This window comes from Oryzias melastigma, linkage group LG13 (assembly GCF_002922805.2).
Source record: "Oryzias melastigma strain HK-1 linkage group LG13, ASM292280v2, whole genome shotgun sequence".
In the NCBI taxonomy this organism is placed as follows: Eukaryota; Metazoa; Chordata; class Actinopteri; order Beloniformes; family Adrianichthyidae; genus Oryzias; species Oryzias melastigma.
This window is the reverse complement of record NC_050524.1, coordinates 16361752-16387930: the sequence shown is the minus strand read 5'-3', so window position 1 is coordinate 16387930 and position 26179 is coordinate 16361752. Positions and strand designations below refer to the sequence as shown.

Genomic DNA, 26179 nt, shown 5'->3' with positions numbered 1-26179 from the left:
ATTACCTGCATCTTTTTATGTCTTTAGTACTCAAACATTGCAAACACAAAGAATCATTAGAATCAAATTTATAATAGCCCAGCAACCTTTAAGTACAGCATGATGGTGTAGTTTATTTGATAGAAAAAAAAATTGGATTCTTGTTCCAAGGGATCAAAAATGTTGTTTGATTAATTAGTTTATCCTTTCTTTTCATTTGGTCATTTTGTAGGATCTAAAAGTATGCAGACTGCCCCCTGGTGGTGAAAAATAAATTGAAGAAATCCAATGAAGAAAAAACACACACCTAGGAGTATTAGGAAATACTTTAGCCAAGAAGAGCTTCCAGATAAAACAAACAAAAAAAATTTGGCTTGTAATATTTTGAACAAACATTCCTAAAATATAGATTTCTTTCCCCAAGAAGGCCTATGTGGCAGTTTTCATAAAAACATTTAATTAGAAATAGGTGGACAGCTCTGGTTTCTGCACTGGTGGCTTTCAGGTCCGTAATGAAGCCTGCAGAACCTTCATATCCCTCAGCAGCCTGAGATTCCTCTTACTACCCTCTCCTGGTGGAATTTTCTTGGCGCCTACAGAGCGCCCTCTGCTGGAAAAGGCTACTTCTTTCCCACTTTTCCGGCTGGAACTGGGTTTTTGTAACTTTTTTACCTAAGTGGAAAAAAAGAAAGAGGTAAGAGTCTTAAAATGGAAACTGATTCATTACTAAGTAAACACAGATTTGGCAATAACCTACCTGTGATTTGTATTTGTGGAGCTTATGAATCTGTTCTCCTTTCCTCTCCATCTTAAGCAGAAGCCTCTCCTGCTCCCTCAGAAGTTCCTTCCTCTTCTCTTCAGACACACTGTTCTCCAACCGCAACATCAACTTGTCCTGCTCCCTGTTGGAGTAGTAGAAAACTTAGCTCAATCACTAATTGTCCCTCCAAAAAAAAAAGTGATTCGGATTTTCCTTACACACTCATCAGTTTCAGCTCATCCTGAAGAGTTTGCAGAAGCTCGGAGAGTCCCTCCTCACTGGCACACGAGGAGGAAGAACAGTCTGGGTGCTTCTGGAAACCTGTCCCGGAGGAGTTGCAAAGCAGGACGCAGCTGTTGCAGAGGTGTGGCTGGTGTTGTTTGAGGAGGGACAGCACTGCCTGGACATTAGCTCTGACGGAGTGGCTGCTGCCGGCCGACTGAAAACCGACAAGGCGGGAAGGCAGAGTGAGAGGTAGACGGCCGGAGCAAAAGTGGTCATTTGTTAACTAATTTTAGTTCTGTGCTGTGGCGACAAATTATAAACATCAACAGTACCGTTCCGGCAACGAAAGGCACATCTCGGAGATTCAGTCTATAGTGTGGCTCTGGGTGGATCACCTGCCGGGGAGTGGGTTTCTGAGAAGAGTGAAATCAATGTTTTCTTCAAATTGAGTAGTAAGTATATCTGCCATTGAACTAGAAAAACAAATTTGGACTTTTGCTGTTATAAAAAAGGTTTGAAAAATATATACACATTTGTATTTATCATTAAGTACAAAGTATCATTTTTTAGGATCAAAAACCCTACAAAATTAAAACAACTTTCATAAATAGCTATAATTTTAAGAAACTGTCAGTTTAAATTTAAATATTATTCTTCAACTGAATTCAGGACCTTTGACTTTGTGCAAACAATGCAACTAGATGCACTTCTATGCATTAAGCAATCACAAAACCTCAGAATAATATCAAATTAAGGATTGCTTTAAAATATATAAACAAACAAATTTAGGCAAATTCCAATCAAGACAGATTTTCTCTTATGACAGGTGCTCAAAAAAAAGATTTGAATACTCCTCATCCAGAGCTTCTTACCTCTGAATTCAACATTTTTCCTTTAGACCGTTTGGACGCAGCAGGTGAGACTGATTGAAGCAAGATCCTATTGGCTTCCATTCCCCTCTGAAGCTTAAAATAAAAATGCATGTGCTTTAAATAAATACAAATGTATTTAAAAAAAAATGTATTTATTTTTACCAGTTTAGCTTTATCCTGCATAAGCCTCCTCTGGTGTTCCTCTTCCTGAACTTTTCCCTCCAATTCAAGGATTTTCGTCTGATACAAGAAAAGTAACCAAAGTTAAATGGCTTATGTTGAGATGAATATTAGAATATAATATATTACTGTGATTCCAATCATAAAAACACCATGTTATAGTATTACAATAAATATTTTCTAAAATATGTTAATATTTTAATATTAATGTAACCCTGTTATAGTTCAATTATTGTAAATATGTAAAAGCTATATTTTGAAAATGAGAGGCTTACCGACTACAAAAACATAAAAAAAGTTTAATTTTCTAGACATGAAGTGGGCAGCTATCGCTAGGTTTTGGTCAGTAAGAAACTGGACCTAATGGTTCTTTGAGCATTAAAGGTTGCAGATTGACAGTTGCAGAAATATTTCAGAATATGTATTTTTCTATTATGTTACATATAAATATATTACTTGATGCACCTCTGCATTTTTCTGTGCACATCTCAGCCTCAAATACTCCTCCTCTAGTTTCTCCAGCTTTTCCATCCGGGTTTGGTCAGGCACTGCTCGAGACTGTTTATCAGCATCTGATTTCTTTGCGAATTCCTGTATGTCAAAAGAAAACAAAACTTTTCTTTAAAAATTCTCTTTTAAATTTTGCGATTTAAATTTGATGTTCTTACTCAGTGAACCACCTGAGTGTGGAGACTGGTCCCCTGTACCCTCTCGCCGCGCAGCATCCTCCTCATGTGCTGCAACTGTCGCTCCAGCTTCGCACAGCGAGACTCCGCTGCAGCAAGGTGGGTGATCAAGGCTATTGAGATCAAAGTTAATGAGGAAAAAAAAGGAAAAAGGCTCAAAAGTAATGGTTCTTATCTATTCACCTTGGTTACCATGAGACTGGTCGTTCACCATTCTTGTTGTGTCTGTCTGATCATCTAAGAGTCTCTGTGAAACGTGTTCACTTGGCAGAACTCTGTGTGATGTGTCATTTTCTTCAACACCTTTGTCTAACTCCAACCTCCTAATCTTCTCCTGGAGGTTTCTCAGGGCAGATAAGATGGCTGTGTGATGCAGACATGAAATGGTTGAGCATTATTCAAGAACGTGACTAGAATTGTATCATTCCATACATGCACGTTTTGGTAAAGTGGTCACAGATTGGCATTTGTTGGCTCGGAGGAGGTGACGTGTGATGATGTGGAGGAAAGAGTAAGTAACCGAGACATTCAGGTTGGGCAGCATCATGTTTCCCGTGTAACCATGGAGCTTGGACACACCACAAACTTTGAATGGAACATTGTTAGTGTCGTGCAAGTGGCACACATTGTGCAAAAACATGCAAATGAAGCTTACCTGCGCTTTTTGTTTCAGGGAAGGCTTTGCTGGGTGATACTGGACAACGCGGGTATTGAATACGTGTTTGGGGGGTTTGATGCACCAGTGTGCTGACAAAGGGACAGTGGGCAGGATAGTCTCTATAGGAAGACATGGACATGCTGTCAGGCACAACTCCACTGTGTGATGGAAGTGGGCGCGAGTCCTGCACAGAAACAACAGGATTAACATCACTGAAAGCTGACTCAAGCATAAATAAAATTAATATTATTTATGATTGAATAGAAACTCAAAACAGATTACATTAAACATGTGATGGATGCTATAGCTTGTTTTATCATCACATGTTGTATCGAGTATTAGAAGCTGCTGCTGTACAGATCTACTTAGTTTTGTTGTTTTGTTTGTACCTTTTCTCGGGTGGGACCAGATGCAAAGCTTTTTGAAAGCGTCTCCATTGAAAACAGCCCACTAGTCAGCTTTGAACTGCGCTCCAACTGTAAAAAAAAACTCTTCCGGCGAAGCTAATGAGTGCCGAAAATTCACTCTAACAGCGTCGAGTTTAGCTAAATAGCTAAAATTTCTCTTGCGCGTACGGTGCAAATACACTATATTCGTTGTGTAAACATAAAAAAAATACTCAAGCCTTCCCAGTGCACAGAGGAGGCAACACTTTTGTGTAAGTGAATCATTTTTATTCTAGGCCGGCCCGTTAGCCACTCGGTGGATGAAACTCCGTCTAATTGAAAGGTTTGGCAGTAGCGGTGCTCAAAGGTGACTAAAACGAACGTACACCATCAACTCACCGGAAATGCAGTCCTCTTTCCTGATCATTTCCACGACTAGGCCTAGACACAAACTACATCTCCCACAATCCATCATAAAGGGGCGGGGTGGTTACTTGCAAGAGTTGCCGGGAGTTTTTTTAGGGCGACAATGAGGTTGTAAAAAATGTGCCACAAAGGTGGGTTACAAAGCCTTATTTTTTGTGTCTACTCGTTATTTTAGTAGTTTATAAATTGTTAATTACGGCTTATGTATAAAGTAATTTAAACACAGCCACCATAATCACGAGAGTTTTGCAGATTTAAAGAATAGCATTCTTGTTGGGGTTTTTGAAGAAAGTTAACGCTAACGATCTACTCTGACGTATTGACCTCTCGGTTACATGTTGCTTGGAGCTTTCACTTATACATGTTCTATTGGTTATTTTGCTCCCAGGCTTACAATATTATACAGTTAGCTTGTTTAATGCTGTGCAAGCTAGTTCTCTTTCTCTTTAAAACTCCACTAATGTTTTGATGCAGCGTAAACTTTGGAATATTTTACTATTAAAAATATTTACCTAATTTCCCAAGCTACTTTTTATAATAAAAATAGATAAATCTTTACTGTCAACGTCACAACAATGAAATTCAAAAGCACTTCCTGGTCTGTGCAACACTCATACATTAAAACTACCCATGGTAAAAATGTACGACTAAATATAACAAATAACACGCTAAAAAGTGCATTATGTGGACAGTAAAAACAGGAAATTAAGATTAATTTGTTCCTAGAAAGTGCATTTTTATATGAAAAGGGATAAATAATATGTTAAAACCAGAAAAAAATATTAGTATATGTAAAAGAAAACATTGCTTGATGTCATTACTGTGAATTAAAAAAAAAATAAAAAACTCCACTGCTCAAGTAATCTAGAAGAAATCTAATTTTAAAATGTTTATTTTGTTTGTGTTTGTTTTGATTTTTTTTTTTTTTTTTTGCTGCAGAGGTGATATTTTTCTGACAGCGTGCTTGGACCTGACTCCCTATCTTCCAACATCATCATGTCCTCAGAAAATACACTGTGAGTTTATTGAAATCTTTAACCTTTATTAACAATTTCTAAAATTAAGAGATTAATGTAAGTTAGCTTGCAATAGTTGCACGGTTCCATCAAACTGCTTTGAATTATACTTTTTTTTTTTTTTTTTCTTAAGGGATGATGAGGATACCTTTAAGATCCTAATTGCTACAGATGTTCATCTGGGCTACCTGGAGAAAAATGCCATTCGGGGCAATGACACCTACCAAACATTTGAGGAAATCCTTCAGTGTGCAAAAAAAAATAAAGTGGATTTCATCCTGCTGGGGGGAGATTTGTTTCATGACAACAAGCCATCCCGCCGAAGCCTCCACATCTGCACCACACTGCTGAGAAAATACTGCATGGGAGATTCGCCCGTGACCTTTAATATTCTCAGTGACCAGACCACCAACTTTAACACCACCCAGTGAGTTGGGAATTTTTTTCTGTGTTTTCTACCATAAAACATTTTTACCAAACATTTATTGTTGCATTACAGGTTTCCCTGGGTGAATTATCAGGATGAAAATCTGAACATATCCATCCCAGTCTTCAGCATTCATGGCAATCACGATGATCCAACTGGCGTGAGTTGTTTCGACCATTTAGAAGATTATAGTATTTACATGGATGTGCCAAACCTTTTTTTTTTATTCCTCTTCAGGCTGAAAGTCTGTGTGCTCTGGATCTGCTCAGTGCAGCCGGTCTCGTGAACCACTTTGGTCACTCACACTCAGTGGAGAAGATTGAAATCAGTCCCATCCTGATGCAGAAAGGCAGCACCAAACTGGCTTTATTTGGTCTCGGTGAGTTTGTGTTCCTCGACTAGCACATTCGTCCATTCCTGAAAGTAACGCAGGTGTTCTCCTCACATTTTGGATAAAAAAGGTTCAATTCCAGATGAGCGATTGTACAGAATGTTTGTCAACAACCAGGTTTCCATGCTCCGCCCCAAAGAAGACCAGGATGACTGGTTTAATCTTTTCACAATCCACCAGAACAGGTGAGCGCATACATCTATTATTAGAAAATGGGTGTGAAGGTCAAAGCCTTTAAGTTTTCAGATATGCAGAAGTAGGCTTTGGTAATTACAATGTATTTAGAAATGAGTTTGTTCAAAGTTAAACAAATGTTAAACAACATTTTTCTGAACTTTATTCTCTCTGTTTTGTGTTTCTGTTTAGGAACAAGCACGGTCCCACAAATTACATTCCTGAGCAATTCCTGGATGACTTCCTTGACCTGGTGGTGTGGGGCCACGAGCACGAATGCTTGATAACGCCAACCAGAAATGAGCAGCAGCTCTTCTACGTGACTCAGCCTGGAAGCTCTGTGGCCACCTCCCTGTCGCCTGGAGAGGCCACCAAAAAGTAAGCAGTCACCCTGATGGTGCCCAGCTAGCAGAAATGTTTGACTACAGATGTAACGCCATCCTGTTGATGTGCAGACACATAGGCCTGCTCAGAGTGAAGGGTCGGAAGATGAACCTGCAGAAGATTCCCTTGAAAACTGTGCGTCAGTTCATCATTCAGGATGTGGTGTTGGCTGACTACGAAGACCTTTTCACTCCTAACACACACCAGGTTACAAAGAAGGTGGAGGATTTGTGCAATGCAAAGGTAGAGCTCTGAAGTTCGGATTCTTTGTACAGATAGTTCATCCGACTCATCCGTCCTCCTGGTCTGTCTCGGATGTCCTTCCACAGGTCACAGAGATGTTAGAAGAAGCTGAGAGGGAGAGACTCGGCTGTCCACTCACACCAGAGAAACCTTTAATCCGTCTTAGAGTGAGTTTAACACACACAGTTCTGTTCTCCCCCTAAAGACCAATGAAAATACTGTTTGTGGTTTAACACGTTCTTTTAGAATTTTCAATTGATGGAGGATATATTGAAATTGAATTCCTGAGTAGAATTGTAGAATCCCCCCCCCCCCTTTAATAAATAAATAAATAAATCTGATTTAAAGAAAACATTTTTTAATTACAACTTTAAAGTCTTACTTTTATGAGATAGAAGTCGTATTCGCTAAATTATGAGATACATTTATGATTTTTTAAAATCATAGGATAAATTTACAACTTTTTTCCTGTAAATTTACTTTTATGTTTTAAAGTTGTAAATGTATTACTTTAAATGTCGTAACGACTTTCAAGCACATACATTTTGGAGAAAAAAAGAGTTTACAAGAAGTACAAAGTTTTTTTTGGAAGTTTACAACTTTAATCTTGTAATATTATTTTTTTTTTGGTGGCCCTAATACTTTGTCTTACGTTAACAGAAATTACAAATATACATATTTACTTACATATTTATATTTAACTAAAAATATTTTAAATAAACCTCTTCTTTGGGATTTGGTCAAATACAAAGTTCAACTCAATTCAAGTGGTAAAAAAAGCTGGTGTTTTGTGAGCTGCAGCTACCTTGAGAATCTCATAAAGGGAAATGAGGGTAGTCTCACTCCACAATAACAGTCCAGCCTACAACTCATATGTTATAAACTACTGCTGCTCTGCAGAAACTATGTCCTAGAAAACGGCAATTAAAAAAAATCTGGGCTAAAAAAGGACATATTCATACTTAAAAGTTCACACTTTTAAAATAAATCAAAATATGACGTGACTGGGAGTTTAGGTTTGCGATCCATTCAAGCCGGCCTCCGTCGTCTTCTCCAGGTGGACTACAGTGGAGGTTTCGAGGCGTTCAACACGTCTCGCTTCAGTCAGAAGTTTGTGGACTGCGTAGCAAACCCGAAAGATATTATTCACTTTATGAGACGGCGTGAGCAAAAGATGGACAACAAAGGTTTGAAAAATCACTTTTTTTTTTTTAATTATTATGAATTTGCTTCAAACAAAACTTTTTGTATGTTTTTGGTTGGATTTTTCTAAATGTAAAGAAAACGTAGCAGAAAACCAGATTCTTGTTAAACATTTCTGCAATTTAAAAATACTTTTTGAACTATTTTGTGTCCTACCTATGTGTTTTTTTGTTGTTGTTTTGTCTTCACCTATTAGATGAGATGAATGTAGATTATAGCAAACTTGTGAAGACAGTTGCAGTTGAAGGACTGAGGGTGGAGGACCTGGTTAAACAGTACTTTGAGGCAGCTGAGCAGGTACTTTAAATATTCCCACATAATAATAAAAATTAGAAATGTTGTTTTTATTAACTGTTTATGGTGATTCTGTGTCCACAGAAGGTGCAACTCTCCCTGCTGACTGAACAAGGCATGGGAAAAGCCATCCAGGAGTTTGTAGACAAAGATGAGAAAGATGCCATCGAGGAGCTGATCAGGTACCAGTTAGAGAAGACACAACGCCACCTTCAGTCCAGAGGAGTAACTACAGAGCAGGACATTGATATGGAGGTAGGAGGATTTGCCAAGTATATGACTTTATTTAACCACTGTATGGGTTCTCATAGAGTGGATTTCTGTCAATCTTCAGGTTCAGCGATTTCGAGACTCCAAAAAGAACACAGCAGAAGAAGAAAACGAGATCAAAGAAGTGAGTAATGACATCACAAAGATCAAAAATCCTACTTCCCGATGACTTTTATTCTCTGTTTGTCTCAGGCTATGAACAGAGCCAAAGCTCACAGAATAGAACGCGATGACGATCCTGAAGATGAACTTGCTGATGTTGCTCTGGACTCTGATGACAATTCAGTTCCATCTCCGGCTCCCACACGCGGCCGAGGTCGAGGAGGCCGAGGGCGAGGTGGCAGAGGAAGGGGCAGGGGTGAGGGCCGTCGTTTTACAGTGTACTTATTAAGGGCTCTCACAATGCTTACAACTTGATTACTTTCACTCAAGCATTATGCATGGAGGCCTATTAAGTCGATTGAGATGGCTCTCTATTCATGTTGAGATTTTTTCTAAGATAAAAACAGAAGTGGTTCATTGTTACCTGACTTAGTGTTTTATTCTAAGTGGGATTTTAAAAAAATAAAAACTGATTTTGGCTAACAGCAACTTGGCCGTAAGCAAATGTTTGACATACTTACAGGGTTGATATGTTTTCTCTTCAGGCACAACGGCATCTGAACCAAAACCAGCTGGTCGAGCCGGTTCCCGCAAATCTGCAGCAACAAGTCAAAGCAAGAGCATCATGCAGGGTACTGGAGAGTTATATCTGGCTCCAAGTCTAACAGACGTTTGACATGACAAAGCACCTGCACAGTCACAGGGAATTGTTTCAATATTTTTTTCTGTTCTCCAAACAAACTTCTCTTCATACTTTTTTTTTTGGTCTTTGCATTTCATTTTTCAGCTTTTCAACCTCCATCCCAGAGATTTTTTAGTAAAGTCTCAACATCTTCAGCAGCTGAAGAAGTAGGTCAAAAATTAACTTCCATTATTTATTTATTTTTTTCTATTTTGGATCACACCTCATTTTTTTTCTTTTTATTTCAGATAACCATTGATGACTCAGATGAAGATATACCGGCAACGAAAGTTACTAAGCCACCCTCCAGGTTTGTTTATTTTAGAAATAAAAGAGCGATTAATCCTTTAAAGATATTATTCAAACAGATACATAAAAGCAATTTATCTCTCTCTCTTTTCGTATTAATAATAATTACACGTATTCTTTTGTTTTGTTTTTATGATGCGACACAGATCCTCATCCTCGTCTGCATCCTTCTCCAAGTACGGCTCTCAGAGCCAGAGCCAGTCCTTTCGAGGAGTTGCATTTGAGGACAGTGATGACGAGGAGGTAAAATGGGATGGAAGGGAAAATTCTATCAGTGGTCATATTTTAAGAGTATAAAATACATATTTTGTGTTATTATAATATATTTTATATATTGTTTTTTGTAAAAAACAAACAAACACCGTATCATATGAACTGTGGTACTTGAAATAAATATAAAATTCATCTTAAATTCATCTTTTTGCTGGAGAATTTCTATTATAATAATACTTAACTGTAGTGTTTTAATCTTTTTTTCAATACAGGACAACCCATTTAAAGGCCCCAGCCATCGGTCAGGAAGATAAACGCATCAAAGACAGTACAAATGCTCGATAAAGAAATTCTGTCACCAATTCTGTCTAATTCTGTTCTGAAGGATCTTAAAGCATGCGTTCATTAAGCTTTCTTATTAGTCCTCTTTTTTTTTTTCAAGCAGTTTGAATATTTTCAAAATAGTTAAATAAAATATGCATTGTTTGACTGTGAAAAAGCTTTGGAGCTAGTGGTTCCAAGTGGAAAGTTTTATGTGTCCTAAGATTTCCATGTATGTTAAATGTTTGGGATATGTTTCTTATAACAACTGATATTTCTGGGACTTTATCTGTTTGCTTGTACTTAATGAAGATAATAAATATTGTTTTTACTCCACGATTAGCTCCTGTGCTAATGTTTAACTCCACGGCTCTGGCTGTACATTCAGCAGTGGTTAAGCTTTTTTTAGTTTACCTAATTGTTCAGAATATATTGGAAAAAATGAAAAGATTTTTTTATATTACCCTGTTTATTCATGCTCATGATGTGGGAACAGGATGGGAAGTTTTCCAAAGATAATTTATTTTAAATTGATTGAAGACTTATAGGTTGTCTTTCTTTTTTTCCTTTTTTTGAGGAAGTCTAAAAGTCTCAGTGAGGGGCTTTTTAGTGTAAATGTTATGCCTATGGCTTACCTTAAGTATCCTCATAACTTTTAAACCTGTGTGTATACTTTTTATTTGATCAAAGCTTCATTATCTCACAAATAGGAATTCATTGTAACAACAATTTGATTCATTTCATAATTTGTGTTATTGGTTCATTTTTAACAACTCAATTCACTGAGCTAAAATCGATCCAGGACATCTTTGGCCAAAACTTTAACTTGTGTGACTCAAGAGATAAATATCTGGGTACTTAACAGTAAAGGTGAAATTTCCAGATTCCTTGTATTTCTTACAAGATAATCTCATGTAAATTAAATATGTGTTCAAACAAACAAATAAACAAAAATGAATGACAAATACATTCACATTTTAGTTTCATAAAGTTCATCCCACTGTTGCTTTGGACATCAAAATAAAAACTGAACTTTTTTAGAACATTATACCACAGTGTCTTCGTAAAATTCAATGTATATTCACACAGTGGACTGTAATGATGACTTGATCATGTTTTTTCATGTTGTTCCCTGTAATGGTACTTTTTCATTTTTATGCCATAGTAAAATAAGCCTACCACACCTCCATTCAAATGGTATTTTACAAAATTGATTAAATTTCAATTAATTTACTTTGAAATGACTTTTTAATGGTATGTAGGTCACTATGATCTGGTTGGATAAATCGATTCATTGTTGCACCCCTACTCTCACACCAAGGTGCTTCGCTTACAACACTTTGCTTTGACAGCAAATCTCTCCATTGTTGCAACCTGTTGGAGACTGTCAAACTCTGACTCAGACTTTCCAAGTAGGAGAGTGCAAAGAAGACAAAGATTTTTTTTTTCACATAATAGTTGCTTAGTCATTTTATTCCTCTGGTGGCCAAAATTTGATGGACTACCCGTAACTTCCCAACCCAACTGGGTCCCATTTTAAGGGTCTTTGGAATGACACAGCCAAGCATTTGAACTCACAACCTTCTAGTCTCGGGGAAACACTCTACCACAATGGATATAAATATATATTTTTACACTGCAATAATTTGCAAATTTCACCAGAATCCACTACTTTCTTCTTTTTCTTACATTTTTGTGTTGTTTGTAGTGTAGTTTTTTTTTTTTTTTTTTTAAGTGAGGCTGTTCTACTTCTCATGGCAAACTTCTTTTTGAGCTGATAGTGGAAGCTAAAAGATCCCAAAAAAACTTGGCTATAAAAATTTTAATATTTAAAAAAACAAAAACAAACATAAAAACATACTCGCTCACATTCTTTATTCAAGGAAGTGTTCTCTTGCACTCCACCCTACATGCAGTGATCTCAGGCCCTACCAACACTGTAAACAGGCATAAAGTTGCGTTCTTTGTTATTAGTTTGTAAATGAAATCTGAGAACAGTCCTTCAGGTTAGCTTTTGTTCATGATTCCCATACAATCGTTTATGTAACATTTTATCTCTCCTGCTTTTAGTGTTACCTTTGGGACTGATGGTAGATTCAGATCCTCTGAGAAGATGAGCACAAGTGGAACTGGGAAAGATTATGTGACATTTTATACAATTTCAAAGGATTTTTACGTTATTGGACAAAGCAATTGTTACAGATCAGAACAGATTAATGGGAAAATATTTTATTTTTAATTGTATATACAGACTGCACATAAAAATCTACCAGATACCAAAATACAGTTTTTATATCACACATGTCCAATATTGGAAATTGCACTACGCAACTCACATTTTCACTTTTAAAAAAGTTACATAATTCACATAAATATTTCAAAACAACACATTTTATCAGTTAAATGATAAAAACCCAATTATTTTATTTTACAAAAAGAATGATTTAAAGTAAAATAGAAACACGTCAACAAGGATTACTGGTTGAAAGGAAACCTGGGATTCATCAAATGAATATTCATTCACAGAAAACAATAAAAATCTCAGTGACCAGCACCTTACATGTCATCATTAACACCTCTTTTCCAAAGGCACTCAAAGTAGCACATGACAACATTAGAACTCAAGTGTTTGACCTGTACCACGTACATTTCAGTGGATAAAACAAAGTTCTTTCCAAAGCTTCCATTATAATTCTATTACTTACTAAAACACAGATAGTTATTACAACACTGGTAATGCTGATACCGTACAATGACTTCTTTTTAAAGAGTAACATGAATAAACCCTCAGCTGAAATAACAATACAAGCACCAGGAGGACAGAAGATGGAATCTATCTGTGAACCAAGGGAAAATATCAAATTTTCTCAAAAGTTTGATGTCACTTTTGTGGCTTTAGATGATACAAAAACAAAGTTGGTAACAGGCAAAGATCTATTAAATAATAGTAGTGTTCAGGTTAAAAACATGTTTTGAGCAGCCTAAAAAAGTCAAGAATGTCAATCCAGAAAAATTGCTACAAAGGCACGTCTTCCCTGAGGTAAGTTTAGTAAATGGTACAAAGAACGTATATGTTTGCACAAAATATCTATGCTTACACACGTGCTTATAGTATGTAATTATGGGACCACAGTGTTACACTTTTTCCCCCTTCTGTTGAACTGTGGACTTCCCTGTGGTAGATCTTCTGTTCATTTGACAATGCCGCACTAAAATAGAAACTTTCCTCCTTCTCCGGTAGTTTCAAGTTCCGTCTGTAACTTTGGCCCCAGCAAACAGCATCAAGAGTTTTTCTAAGAAAAAATGTTAAAAAGCAAACTTTGTAAGTAAAATGTTTGCAAGTGTTGGAGTTTATGTTATTCACACACAGTATATAAAGCAAAAACAAGATACTATGACAGTGATTGGTAGTAGAAAACCATCTACAGCCTACTTAATTTCGATAAAAAATAAATAAATAAAATCAAAAACAAATCAAATACAAATGTTTTTGAATAGCTTTGGTCAACATGCAGTTTGAATGTAACATTTGTTGATAGTTAATTCTTTTTATACCATGGTCCAGGGGAATACTCTATTCTGATTAGTTTTTGGGTGTGAATTCAAAAGTGATAATCTGCAATGATGCACACCGAAAAGAGAAGATCCGGTCATATAGCCGAAATATTCTATATCACTGCGCAGGCTTCTTTTAAACAAACATTTGCTTCATCATCTGGACAAATACAAGTGGTAGAAAGTGAACTTTCTCTCTGAATTGATCATTCATTTAACCTATTATCATCAGTATGAATATTGCTTTTCTTTGTCGCTACAGTTGAGGTTGCACCACGTATCAAATAGTCCACTTTTTGTGAAAAAGCAATCAAAACCATAAAAATAACAAGATAAAGTACTAAAAATCGATTGAATATTTATTTCTTTTGTAAGTGACTATTGTATAAGCAGGATAATTCCCTTCAAAATGTGCATCATCAGAAATTAACGCACTTTGCATCGGAAGCACCTCGTCCAATGCAAAGTGAAGGGGGTTCTGGCTTTCATGCCGTGCATTCATTTCTGATAATGCACACTTCATCTGGCATTTTCCCTTACATAATACACCATGTTTGAAAATTACAGAATATTATTTGAGACAGTGCTAAGGTTCTTTTTTTTAAACACTATTAAAAATAACAACACTATTTTTTTTCATCTTAAACTAACACTGTTTAGGGCAAAAACCTACCAAACCACCCAAACGTATCATAATTGATACTATCTCTATCTTATAAAAAAAATTATATTGTTAAAGTGTTTTTTGTGGATTTCATCAAAGGTAAAAAAAAAAAATCTTGATTCCAAAAAGTTGTGTTTTCTGTTAATTATTTGATGTCAAGGGCTTTTCAGCGTTAAAGACTAGTAGCAAAAGCATACCTCAATGGTAGTTTGAATCCAGTTGAGCATCTCATCCACATTGGTGTAGACACCAGGACTGTTTGCCCGCGCACAGCCGATTCCCCAACTCACCACTCCCACAAGAGTCCACTGACGGGACAAGAAGTGCACTAAAGGGCCTCCACTATCCCCCTGAAATACAAAGCACAAGAGCTGTAGCCAAAAGTCTTCACAAACTCACAATGTGGATAGTAAAGCTGGGCGTGGAGTTTATTACCTTACAAGCATCCACTTCGCCTCCCAAGTAACCTGCACATATCATTCTTTGCGTTAAAGTATTCCTATAAATCGGTAGTTTTGAGCATGTGCTCCAATCAATCAGTGGGACCTCAGCCTCCTGAAGGGTAGAAGAAACTGATCCTGCAGGCAGAATAGCATTAGTTTGAATTAATGGAATCTCGAAAATTTAGGCTACATTAAACTGTCAAGTTCTACATCTTACAGTAAGCAAAATTTTTTCTCACCTTCTTCTGTCAGGTAACCCCAGCCTGTTACAAATAAGGGGGTTTGGCTAGCAAGGGCCAGGTCTTTTGGAGGTAGACAAACTGGCCTCCGGTAATCTGTAGGACAAGCATTGAAAGCACTGAAATAAAAGCTCTAACTAACCTAATATATTTCCTAAAAAACTAGTATTATTCAATGTTTAAATTAATTCTAATATGATAGAGACAGGTTTTTGATTTTTTAAGGAGAATGTGCAGTTTGAAATACAACCACAAGAGAACAGTAGAGGGAAGCCCACTGATCAGATGAGTTTATTCTGATCATAAGTTTGACTTGCATCCTGTAGATCAGTTTTCTAATATGTCGCATGCGTTATTATACTGTAATGTCTTACCTCCCACTGTTATTGGGCTGCTGAGCCTAATTAGAGCGATATCATAGTCTTGTTGTTGTGGTATATATTTTTTATGAACCAGGATTTTGTCCACATAGGATGCTCCAATCGTGGTCAGGTATGAGCGCCCCGACATCACAGTCCACCGACTTGTTACTTGGTTATTCCTGCAACCCCAAAAGGCAGAATGTCAAGAAAGAATTTGGGAAATTAAATGTCACCATATATTAAAGCAGAATTCATCGAAAATGTTGAAGGAAAAAGAACAAGTACTGACCCATTAAAGCAGTGGGCAGCAGTGACAATCCAGCGCGGCGACACCAGGGAGCCCCCACATGTGTGTTGATCATTAACCTGCAGACTAACTTGCCAAGGATAGTCTGCAATGTCAGTCGTATTACCCCCAACAATACGAGAATACGGCTCACTCTTGGACACTCCACAGTCTGATTGAGAAAAATAATTTGTTAATTTATAGTTTTTTTTTTTTTTGGTATGACTTTTTACATTTCATTAATTTCCTCATGTCATTAAAGACCCACCCCAATGAAGACCTGACTTTTGGTGTTTCTACATGTTCTTGTAGCATTTTTCTTGTGATGGAGGGAATATATAGAATAATTCAATAATAAAATCGATTTTTTTTTTTTCTGAAAACCAGATGCTTAAAAAAAGCTTGGGCTTGTAACACAGCAACCAAAGCCTTCCTTCTCTGCTAAAATCCTAATCCATCCACTTGCAGACAAATAGATCCATCTGGCTCAAAAATGGATGGATGGATAGCTCCAACATTGCTTGCTGCCTTTTTTTGTTTTTTTTGTTAAGCTAATGCTAGCTTGAGGTTGTGAGGTGCTATAAGCTTGTGGGAGAGTGTGTAAACAAAGGGCTCATGGGTAATTAGCCAGAAGCTAACCCCTGACCAGTCTTCAATGAGGTCCTGCTGCTCTACAGAAAATAGGTCTTATAAAAACGACACAGGCCATTTGATTTTGATAAAAAGCTGCGTGATCCTAATTGAAAGACCACTGGGAATGATTTTACAACAAATATATATATAGTTGGAGTGGGACTTAAATGCTCATAGTTAAGCTAAAATATATTCAAAAGTTCTTAACCCACCAAACTGTTAGCTTGTTTGGAAAAGGAACACAATGTAAAGTTTCTTCTATACCTGAGAAGACCTGTTGGTACAAGGCTAGTAAGATATTCTCCCTTTTCCATCTGCTACCTTTGACATCTCTCTATGAATATAATCTTTGTCAAAGTTGGTGACTTGACTACTGCGTACTGCTCTTTTAAGACCAACTCACCTGAGCAGGTCACAGATACCACTGATCCAGAACGGCACACTGAGCTGCAGGTTAGAAAACAAAATGACACTCACATAAAATGGGACAAACACATGGCTAAAACAAAACAATCCAAGTCCAGCATCTCCAAAGTCCGGCCAAATGCGGACTGCGTTCAAATTTCCTCCGGCCCGCAGATGAATGTCATAAAATCAATAATAGCCCCTAAAAAATTTGAAGAATACTGGCCAAATGGTTGGCCGCCAAACATTTCACCTCACCAAATCTGGCCTTCTTTGCAAAATCTTTGGACACTCTTGTTCTAAGTGAATACTTTTGACCTTACATCACCCCTAATGAACTTTGCTTTCCTTTGTGTTCTGTTTTGACCTTGGTTTGGTGAAGCACCTGCTAGGTTCACTTTCACAGTGGTGACTTACAATGAGAAGTAAAACAAGCAAGTTTTTGTCTTTCAGGAACAGAAACTGAGAAAAAGCAGAATATGTGCAGATGATCAGTGAAGGGAACTTCAGAGCAAGTGGCAACTAACTAGGAAATTTTCTAAGAAACCAAAATGAAACAAAAAAAAATATTCTGTGAATTTATAGGACCTTATTAAGTGCGGGTTTTTTTTGGTTTTTTTTTGCCTTAAAACATCATTGCATTGCTATTCTCTAAAGATCCCCAACTGGTTTGAACATCTTTAGAAAACAGAGTAGCAATGTCACCTTCTGTGGTAATATTAAAAATAGGTCACTACAAGCGAGTCAAGAAAAATAGATCCTGGAGAAAATGAAAGACAAATAAATTTGAAAGATGACCTGTAGAATAGTCATGATGCAAAAATACATTTTTAAAATCAAGTATTTATATTGTATGTTTTCAAAACTGACATGAGCTTATATACTGACAGAAAATAAGAGATTTTGTAAAATATGTTTTGCGAATAGATTTTGAAAAGGCACAGTTATATTGAAGTTATTTTCCTGACACCTCCCGCCTCTCACATGATGACAGTTTAACAGTCTTCCAGCCTTCTGATGCAGCTGCAACAGCATTTACTCGATTCTCATTCTGTCACTCATGCAGGACGGACAGTACCAGCAGCAGTTTATGTGCACCGTGAAAATGAAACAAGCTCAGATGAGTGGTGTTGTTATATGATTTGGTATTACTTGAAGCAGAAAGTTTCCTTTGTTTCAACTTAGGGTCAAACTGTCTTGTTTCCTTAAAACCACATCTGAACCAGAATCTCGTGTATGTCTTTTTTTAATCATCAGTGAAGCAGGACTGCACAATCATGATGGTAGAAGTGTTGCTACCTCACCTTGAACTGGTTGCCTGATGTATCGGAGTGGAAGAAGGTCCAGGCCTGACAGATGAGAATTTCCCATTTTTCAGCGATAAGGTTAGACTTGACACTTGGATGTAAGTGCTTGTAGGATTCCTATCAGAGCAGAATTTAAAAGTTAAGCTTGATTGTTGAGCAAAAAGGACATAAATGAACATCAAATTAAAGGGTAACCAAACCCTAAATCAATTTTTTATGTTTGTTGACCTCTACAAATGGGGCTTTAAAAGTGCTGTCTGTTGGGCATAGCAAAATTTTTGATAAATTAAAATAAACTTATTTAATTCTTGAAATTATAGTGAAAACTGCCTTTGTGCTGCCCCCTACAGGTTGAACTGAGGTATTACAGTTGAATTTTGTGTTTGGTCAAACCATGTAAGTTTCAGAAGTCTGACGTCATGATCTGCAGATCCATTAATGATAACAGTCCAGCCCTCAAGCCTCACCCCTCTGACTGGATTTTCAAATTTTGCCTGTGGGTGGAGTCAGCCTCCAACTTTCCTATTTGGTTACCCTTTAAACTGTGGCATTGTTGTTTGCAGGTTGTTGACTAACTTTGTATATCCCAGTTGTTTACAAGCTGTCTCAGTGTGCTGTTGTGTCCATTCGTTGCTGCACACACTACTCCATCCTGAGCTCTCACTGTATACTTGGAGGATGTTTTGACTTGAAGCCAGACGCACTGGATAGATGAATGAATAGATATAACCACGTTTGCTTTTATCTGAGGACATTGTCTTATTTGTTTATTCACTTACCCGGGAATGTGGTGTTGGCTTCAAAGTTCAGGACACAATCATTTTCATCCTCTCCATCAGAGCAATCAATTTGCTTGTCACATGCTTTTCCCAACGGAATAAACTTGACTGAGCGACTGCAGAAGAAGTACTTGCTTTTGATCAGCTTGGAAACTGGAGAGGAAAAGGAGTGACATGTTTTAGATGCAAGAAACCTTTTTTTTAACAAATGAGCAACTCTAAATTATTTAGACTGGTTTTTGTATAACTTTTCAGTAGCTATCAGGAGCAACAGGGAAATAATTGTGTAAAGTAAAAGAAAACGAAAGAGATATCATTACTTACCATAATATCCTGTAACGCTAAATAACACCAAGATTGCCACGACAAACAAAATAATCAGTAATGTTTTCGTCCTTTTTGATAACTTATCTTTAAAAGCTACGTAGGGATTCGTTGACTTTTTCATGTTGCCTGGGTGTAGACAAAAAAAAAAGAAGAAATACACCAAATAAATTATGGATAAAACCACAGAAAAAGATCAAGAACAACAACAAAACATTGTTTTAGGAAAGTTTACTTTGAAATCAAATTACACAAAATCTAAGATTAGCAAAGAACTACCTCCTCTCCTTGAATTCAACGGACGAGCACTTTCGTCAATTGTGGAGTTTGGAATCTAAGGACAGAAGAACATAAAAAATAAATGAATCAATTAGAACACAGTCTTACAATGTGGGGGGGATTCTGTTCAATTAATGCAGGCATCAGGAAAGAGATCTTGGTTTTGTCAAGCTTTTGTATATGTTCCAATTTTCATCTTCCCACACAAGTGAAGATATAAAATGATCATGTGAATTAATTTGTTCTCAAACACAATTAACAACAACAAATACAATATTGAGATGAGGGGTAAACCAGCTTAAAATAATTGTTAAAACTTTCTAAGGTGTTTGTTCAATTTGAACAAATCATTTAACTTTTTTTATAAATTATTTCTAAATGCATCTTTACCAATACCACTTTAATAAAAGTTGTCATTTAGCAGGATGCAAGCCTCTTATACAATCCCCAAACTCATTTTTCGTCTTGTCAAAGAAGAAAGAATATGCATCTTAAAAAACAAAAAACAATAATAACAGGGTTTTTTTTAATTTATGAGGAGCCTCAAAGTGAAACTAGCTGTCAGTCAAACAGTTTATTTTAACAGTCTTTATGCACAAATACATTTGAAGCAGTCACGCACACTCACCAAACTGTGAGTGTGCGCAATTCTTTTAATAAATGTGAAAAAAATCTTGTTTTGTTGTTGTTTCCTATAGGTCGGTCATTTTGTTAAGTGGAAAAAAGTCTGGTTTAACTGAAGTGAAACTTTGGAACCATTTCAATAGGTGAGGTCTTCTTGGCTTCAAGAAACTTTGGGCTGCTGTCCAAAACGCCACTCATCATTATCCCTTCATTCCAAGCCAAGAGCTAAATTGTCTTCCCTTATCTTTGTTAGTCACAAATAATTTTTCACCACTAAATGAATGTATATTGTATTTAAGTCCCATTCTTAGGAAAAGATGCATTGACAGGTCTAGTTCTTAACCACCAGCGTCTAGGCCCTGGGGGCTCATTTATATGGCATAAGATTATCCCACAAGTTCAAGATCTCTTCAGCCTGGAGAAATATTCACTTCTGCACACACACATATATATATCAATACTCACATTCCTAAAAACTTTTTTAACTTTAAATATTCAGGTCACATAAATTACAAATAATTGAAACAGACTTAGGGACAAAAATGTGGTATTTCAATTCAATTACCCATGCATTAAATTAGACATTTAGACAATTAGACAATGATCAGGCATACTTTCTTGGTGCCACAGGCAAGCAAGTTTAACTGCTCCCTTCTATATTTGGCATCTAATGGCACGCTTGTGATCATCCAAGCAAAACAAACAAAAAAAATAAAAATGGTTTTACATGTAAAACCATCTTAGTCTTGTGTGATTTTCATAGTGTTATTTTCCACTGCTGTCTTACATAATTCATCTCCACTGAGAAATCTGATGAAAGTATGAGCAAATAGTCATGAATTCTATAGAAAATAGAGAAAGAAAAACACACAGTTCTTTGGTTGGTTGTTCTAGATCTAAGAGCAGCTGACTATTATCTCAAAGGGCGGCACTCACAAAGCGGACTGACTGGTTTTACTTCCTTAGTCAGATTGTGTGATCTCAAAACCAAAACACAAGGTTGCTGCAACTTTGGCTCAGAGGCTGAGACCCATGTAAATACTTTCAAAATTAACAAAAACATCACTAGTGTTGTAAGAAAATTCATTTTAAAAAGTATCCCTTTAAGTTTAACAATAAAGAATGACGACAGAAGCATGTATTTTAGCCTGGAGGCAGCCATGATGCAGAGGTAGAGCAGCAAACCTCTGGTTGGAAGATTCCATGTTTGGTTCTTGGCCTGCACACTGTTGAGGTGTCCTTGGGCAAGACACTGAACTCCACATTGCCCATGGTGGTTGTGGAGCCGCCATCAGTGTGTAAATTGGAACTGGAACTGTACAGCTACGGGCCTTCAAAGACGCTATGAGTGCACACCATTTACTAAACTAGGACATATATATATATATATATATATATATATATATATAGTTATATATTTGTTTTGAGGATATTCCAGTGTTTTTTGCATTTTTTTTTTTTTGCGGCGGCTGTCGATGACCATAATCACTGTATGTTCTAATATAAACCTACTTTGTTTCTTTTGTTTTTGTTGTTGTTTTTTTGTCATGTCTTTTTAGCACCAAAGCACGGTTGTATGTAAATGTGGAAATAATTGTTAAAATGAGTGGACGTCTAATTTAATTTTCCTTTTTTTGCCACCTGTCAACTTTACCAAATCTATCTTTTTATAGTATAAATATCAGTACTTGATGTTTTGTGAGAAGTGATTTTTTAGTAAAAGAGAAATAGCTACAGATAAGAGCCTTCAACTGCTAACACCCCCATTTCCATTTCTCTGTCTTCACAACTCACTTGACAGCTTGAAACCCAAATTTGCCTACAAACACCAAAATGTCCTGAATTTTGAATTTCCAATCTTGCAATTCAAAAAAATAAAAAATCGACCTGAAAAAAAAAGGACAAAACGACATGTATCACCGAGCCTTGTTTGCAGAAACCATGTATGGACAGAATGTTGTTGGACTGGTTTTTGTTTTCTATGGTGAGCAGCTTACTGCCCTGGGGCAAGTCAACAACTGAACAAAATGTAGCAGTACAAAGATTTTCCCAGCATTACCTTTTTGCAAGAAATAGTTCTCTTGATTCCAGTTTACAGTCTAAGAGCTGAGTAAAATAAATGTCAAGCCCTTTGCGTTTTACTATATTTGTCACATTTTTAAACATTTTTCATGTTTTTTACCTGTTTATTCTTTCTAATGAGCCCTAGCTGCAAATTTGTAAATTACACTCTAGTTGTGATTGTGAGACTCCAAAACTCCTTTACAGTTATGTCAAAAAGAGAAAAAGCATGTATCATTGGAACATCAGTTAAAAGATCTGGTTTGCCCTCATTTCACTGAAGCGGTGTTTTCAGTCAAAAGTTCAATTTCAACTGATATTGTTGTGCAAAACATTCACTGGTAAACTGATACTGAGCCCATTAATTCACTGAGGACAACGGCAAGATGAAACCAGTTATTGTCGTTAGGCCAATCATTTGTGTCCATGTGACCCAAATTATGATGATGTTATATAAGGCTGTTTCACATCTTGATCAACAAATGAATCAGCCTTTTATTCAGTAATTAGTATAAAAGTCTAACTAGTTATTATGAATTCAAATATTTTTTTGACGGTTGCCAAGCATGGACGTTAACCAGATAATTTAGCACTGGTGAGATTCGAGGCAGCTTCAGTCAGGTATGACTGGATGCTTTGATCAGGTAAAGTTATAGTTTTTGGTGTATCTAAAGAACTAAATCCTGTTCTTTCCAACAAAAAATAGTCAGAAATACCTTTTAAAGGCAGCAGCAGGTTTTGTCTTTACACAAAAACGGAGTCTGTCTGCATTTACTGCAAAATTAAATTTACTTTTCATTAACTTTATGGAACGATTAAAGAACATAATGTTTAGGGATCCGATTAGCCAACCTTGCGGTAATGAATGTCTACCTTTGGAAAAGAGAAAATACGTAATAAAAATATGTATTCTTTAAAAATAAGATTTTTTATTAACAAAAAACGTTTACTTCATCTATCCAGGCTATGAAAAATAAAGCTTATTATGGTTTTCCACCTATGTCCTCTGTAACTTTGCAATTTATGTTTTTGACAACAACCCTCCACCCCTACCCCATTACCCTGATTCAAACCTTTAATCATAAAAGTTCAATAGACATAAAGTTTTGATTTAAAAAGAAGAAATGTATGCACTAAGTGCAGATTTTTTTCAAAATAGAACCAAGTTAGCAGTATTTTTCCATTTAAGGCAGTATTTGAAGTCAATATTATATGCACGGAGTTATGACAATGACAATTCCTTACCTAAAGTTGAGATTAAAGAGTGATTTTAAGTTTGTCTTGATCAGCTCGTTGAAAATAAATAATAAAAATAAGAAAAGGAAAGAGACTTGAAACAACAACAAAAAAATAAATAAATAAAACTACTCTATCTTGTAGCTGATCTAAAATCTCTGATAAATACATATATATTTCTGTTTTTTCCTTTTGTAGGTAATGTTTCTGACAGCCTGCTACATAGAAAACAGAGTAGTATTTCTTTTGCATTGCTGCCTGCTACATATGTTACAAAGTTGTTAGTTTGAGATAGTCAAATTTCTTCCATGCAAATCAATGTGCTGAATTTCCTACTTTGTCCCTGGATAGGTTAGTTGTTTTGCAGTGGTACTTACCGGCATGATTTGCTTGCCCTTCTTAACTATGTGGAAGAACGACAGGTGTATTGGAGATCAAAGAATGTGGAGGTGAAACTCCACCAACACTGACGATCCTGTTTGCCCTTTTTCCTTCTTTCTGCTCCAACTGAAAAACCCAACGTGATCTCCCTTTCCTAATCTTTCAACAGCGGTGTAACCGATCCGATCTGAAGGTCGCCGAAATTTGTCACCTTTTTGAAAAAAAGAATAGAGTCTGCTCTCTATCGTTGTGTTCTGAGGGACAGAGTCACTATACTGGAAGCTGTTTTGAATGGCCAAGCCCTTCTGTCAAAACCAAAACTAAAGTTAACCTGACACCTAAACCCTCCTACCTGTTTTGTCAAATCCCTCTTCTTACATGTGTCATCCACGGTGTGTCGCTCACATTCTTCTGTTAGCTTTACAAAGTTTTGATCACGTGTCACAGATATTCTACGTTGCCCTAATTTTATTGTTTTTTTTATTATCTTTTAAACATTTTTATGAACTATTCCATTATCTATATGTATAGATATGATAGTGTTTAATCATATCAACACCCTAATTTTGGCTTTAGCCCAAAAAAACTAGGTTAAAATTAGGTCAAAACAACCTCAAATCACCAACAACTCCTTAAACTCTCATCACGTCAATACAATTTACGAGAACTACATACAAAGTAAGCTCATGGTGGATCAGAAAATTCCAACAACGAAGTCATGGCGTGCGTGCAGCAGCACGTTCAGCGGCACAGACAGGTCTTTAAATACCTGATTTGTTTTGACACTTGGATGAAAAGTCGGTTGCTTTTTGTCTGTCATAGCACCATGACTCATTAAAAAAAACACATAAGTCTCTGATAAACTCACTTAATGCCCTCTTGACAGCATCCGGACATTCACGTCTATGAGCTAGATCTTAAGTATGGGTGAGGCACGTGGAGATATGACCTTATTATTTTTTTAAAAACAACATCCACTTAACCCTTATTTTGTTTTCAGGTCAAAATTGACCTATTTTCAAATGGGTCCATTTTGACCCAATAGAAAAGGAAAAAATTATTTGAAAGTTTAAGTAAAGACCAGAAAACAATAAAAGCTAACTTGAAATCTCACATATGTAAAATTTAATTCATATTTTACTATTTAGCCTCAGTTTAATTTAAGACAATCTTATCTGATTATCAGTGCATGTTACGCTCTAGTTGTGTGTCTGTGACTGAAAGCCATTTTTTTTAAATATCAGTTCATTTTGTTTTTCGACTTAATTTTTCTCAGATTCTTTTTCTTATTTAGTTCACTTCCCATGGTTTCAGTGCCCATCTCTGTTGTCAATGATGAGACTCTTTCTGGTGTGTCATAGTTCATTTTGTTTCCTGGTCACATAAATCTACTACTGAATCTGCTTACTTGCATCTGAATCATCCTGCAACCCAACCCTGATTTTTTTTTTTTTTAATTTCAAATGATAACAATGAGCTTTAAAATAGTTTATTTTTATTACCAAGTTGTGTTCTCATAAATTGTTTATTTTCCCCAAAACCCACTACTTTGCCTTTTTTAAAAAAAACTGTTTTCACACATTATAAACAATAGAAACACACCTTTGGGACCTCACACACAAACAAAATACGGATTATGTGTAATAAAAATGACCCAGTCAGTTTTAACCCTCATGCTCTCTTATGGGGTCCAGATGACCCCACCCTTACATTGAGGTGTTAGCCCTTCCATGACAAAGGCGGACAAGGTGGACAAGACTTCATGTCTGTCATTGGACACCAGTAAAGATTGACAACTATTGAAAAATAAGTTCAGTGCACTGTCTTGTGGGGTCCAGATGACCCCACTTTTAATGTAAACAAGCCTAGGAGAGCAGAAGGGTTACACAAACAAAGCAAATTCAAAAAAATACCAAAAGCCCATCTTTCTTACCTGGAAAGTTTGTTGAGGATCTGAAGTGTAACTGATGGAATTATCCCAGTGTGTTAGACTCTACATGGTTTGATTGAAAATGACCAATATTTATTGCTTCACCAGGAACCACCCTTCCGAGTTTTGTCATCCCTCCTCTTAGCTTCTACAATTCCACCTAACAAACAGATTGGCAACTAAACCTCAACTTCAAGCCGCTTTGTCTTTTGGAACCTCCCCTGGGTGTTCAAACCATCCTTTGTGTGCTGCCATTAAACTTGATAAGATCAACAAGCAGAGTAAAGTGCTGTGTAAAACAAAATAAGTCCATGTTTCACATTTTACCATCCCTTGATTGATCTGTGTTGGACTATTTACCCAGATTTACTAACAGAACAAATTTGCAGGAAAAAACTAGTAAATGTATCATTTTAAATCTCATAAGTAAAGAACTTTTTTCTCATACATTTGCAAGATTAGGACCCCCT

At 36.4% G+C, this 26179-nt stretch overlaps 3 protein-coding genes across 6 annotated transcripts; 1 reads left to right on the top strand and 2 right to left on the bottom strand.

Moving 5' to 3' along the window:
• Window positions 1-50: 50 nt before the first annotated feature.
• cep57 (centrosomal protein 57) lies at window positions 51-4131 on the bottom strand. 3 transcript variants are annotated; one of them, XM_024278038.2, is made up of 11 exons: window positions 3750-4131; window positions 3358-3544; window positions 2886-3065; window positions 2697-2815; window positions 2482-2607; window positions 1999-2076; window positions 1837-1929; window positions 1297-1377; window positions 958-1178; window positions 737-881; window positions 51-651 (listed from the first exon to the last, which is right to left on the bottom strand). In XM_024278038.2, exons 1-11 carry the CDS (start codon window positions 3795-3797, stop codon window positions 481-483), a joined length of 1449 nt encoding a protein of 482 aa, XP_024133806.1. In that variant the 5' UTR covers window positions 3798-4131; the 3' UTR covers window positions 51-480. The 3 variants fall into 3 exon arrangements, with proteins under 3 accessions (XP_024133806.1, XP_024133807.1, XP_024133808.1); XM_024278039.2 differs by having other exon boundaries at window positions 1837-1923; XM_024278040.2 differs by lacking the exon at window positions 2886-3065.
• Window positions 4132-4176: 45 nt separating this feature from the next.
• On the top strand, window positions 4177-10538 carry mre11a (MRE11 homolog A, double strand break repair nuclease). The gene is made up of 19 exons (XM_024277953.1): window positions 4177-4303; window positions 5112-5188; window positions 5322-5615; window positions 5688-5775; window positions 5853-5994; window positions 6077-6191; window positions 6373-6558; window positions 6636-6807; window positions 6894-6974; window positions 7865-7994; window positions 8207-8307; window positions 8389-8559; window positions 8639-8698; window positions 8767-8932; window positions 9222-9308; window positions 9464-9525; window positions 9607-9668; window positions 9814-9910; window positions 10153-10538. The coding sequence occupies exons 2-19, from the start codon at window positions 5169-5171 to the stop codon at window positions 10192-10194; spliced, it is 2076 nt and encodes a 691-aa protein (XP_024133721.1). The 5' UTR covers window positions 4177-4303; window positions 5112-5168; the 3' UTR covers window positions 10195-10538.
• A 1876-nt stretch (window positions 10539-12414) lies between these two features.
• Window positions 12415-24379, bottom strand: tmprss4a (transmembrane serine protease 4a). 2 transcript variants are annotated; one of them, XM_024276547.2, is made up of 13 exons: window positions 23776-24375; window positions 19478-19532; window positions 19199-19327; window positions 18875-19027; window positions 18672-18798; window positions 18093-18212; window positions 16787-16830; window positions 15754-15922; window positions 15477-15643; window positions 15103-15198; window positions 14856-14998; window positions 14618-14770; window positions 12415-13494 (listed from the first exon to the last, which is right to left on the bottom strand). In XM_024276547.2, exons 1-13 carry the CDS (start codon window positions 23779-23781, stop codon window positions 13483-13485), a joined length of 1374 nt encoding a protein of 457 aa, XP_024132315.1. In that variant the 5' UTR covers window positions 23782-24375; the 3' UTR covers window positions 12415-13482. The 2 variants fall into 2 exon arrangements, with proteins under 2 accessions (XP_024132315.1, XP_036070762.1); XM_036214869.1 differs by lacking the exon at window positions 12415-13494 and having other exon boundaries at window positions 14506-14770; window positions 23776-24379.
• Between the last annotated feature and the right edge of the window lie 1800 nt (window positions 24380-26179).

Coding starts and splice junctions, on each gene's coding strand:
- tmprss4a (XM_036214869.1), bottom strand. Junction 15,199..15,476: donor CAGCCCAATAACAGTGGGAG/GTAAGACATTAC, acceptor CTTGTCCTACAG/ATTACCGGAGGCCAGTTTGT. Junction 14,771..14,855: donor GCGAAGTGGATGCTTGTAAG/GTAATAAACTCC, acceptor TTTGTATTTCAG/GGGGATAGTGGAGGCCCTTT.
- cep57 (XM_024278038.2), bottom strand. CDS start 3,797: ATGGAGACGCTTTCAAAAAGCTTTGCATCTGGTCCCACCCGAGAAAAG. Junction 1,378..1,836: donor GAAAAATGTTGAATTCAGAG/GTAAGAAGCTCT, acceptor CACTCTTCTCAG/AAACCCACTCCCCGGCAGGT. Junction 1,179..1,296: donor TGCCTTTCGTTGCCGGAACG/GTACTGTTGATG, acceptor GTCGGTTTTCAG/TCGGCCGGCAGCAGCCACTC.
- mre11a (XM_024277953.1), top strand. CDS start 5,169: ATGTCCTCAGAAAATACACT. Junction 7,995..8,206: donor GCAAAAGATGGACAACAAAG/GTTTGAAAAATC, acceptor TTCACCTATTAG/ATGAGATGAATGTAGATTAT. Junction 9,911..10,152: donor AGGACAGTGATGACGAGGAG/GTAAAATGGGAT, acceptor TTTTCAATACAG/GACAACCCATTTAAAGGCCC.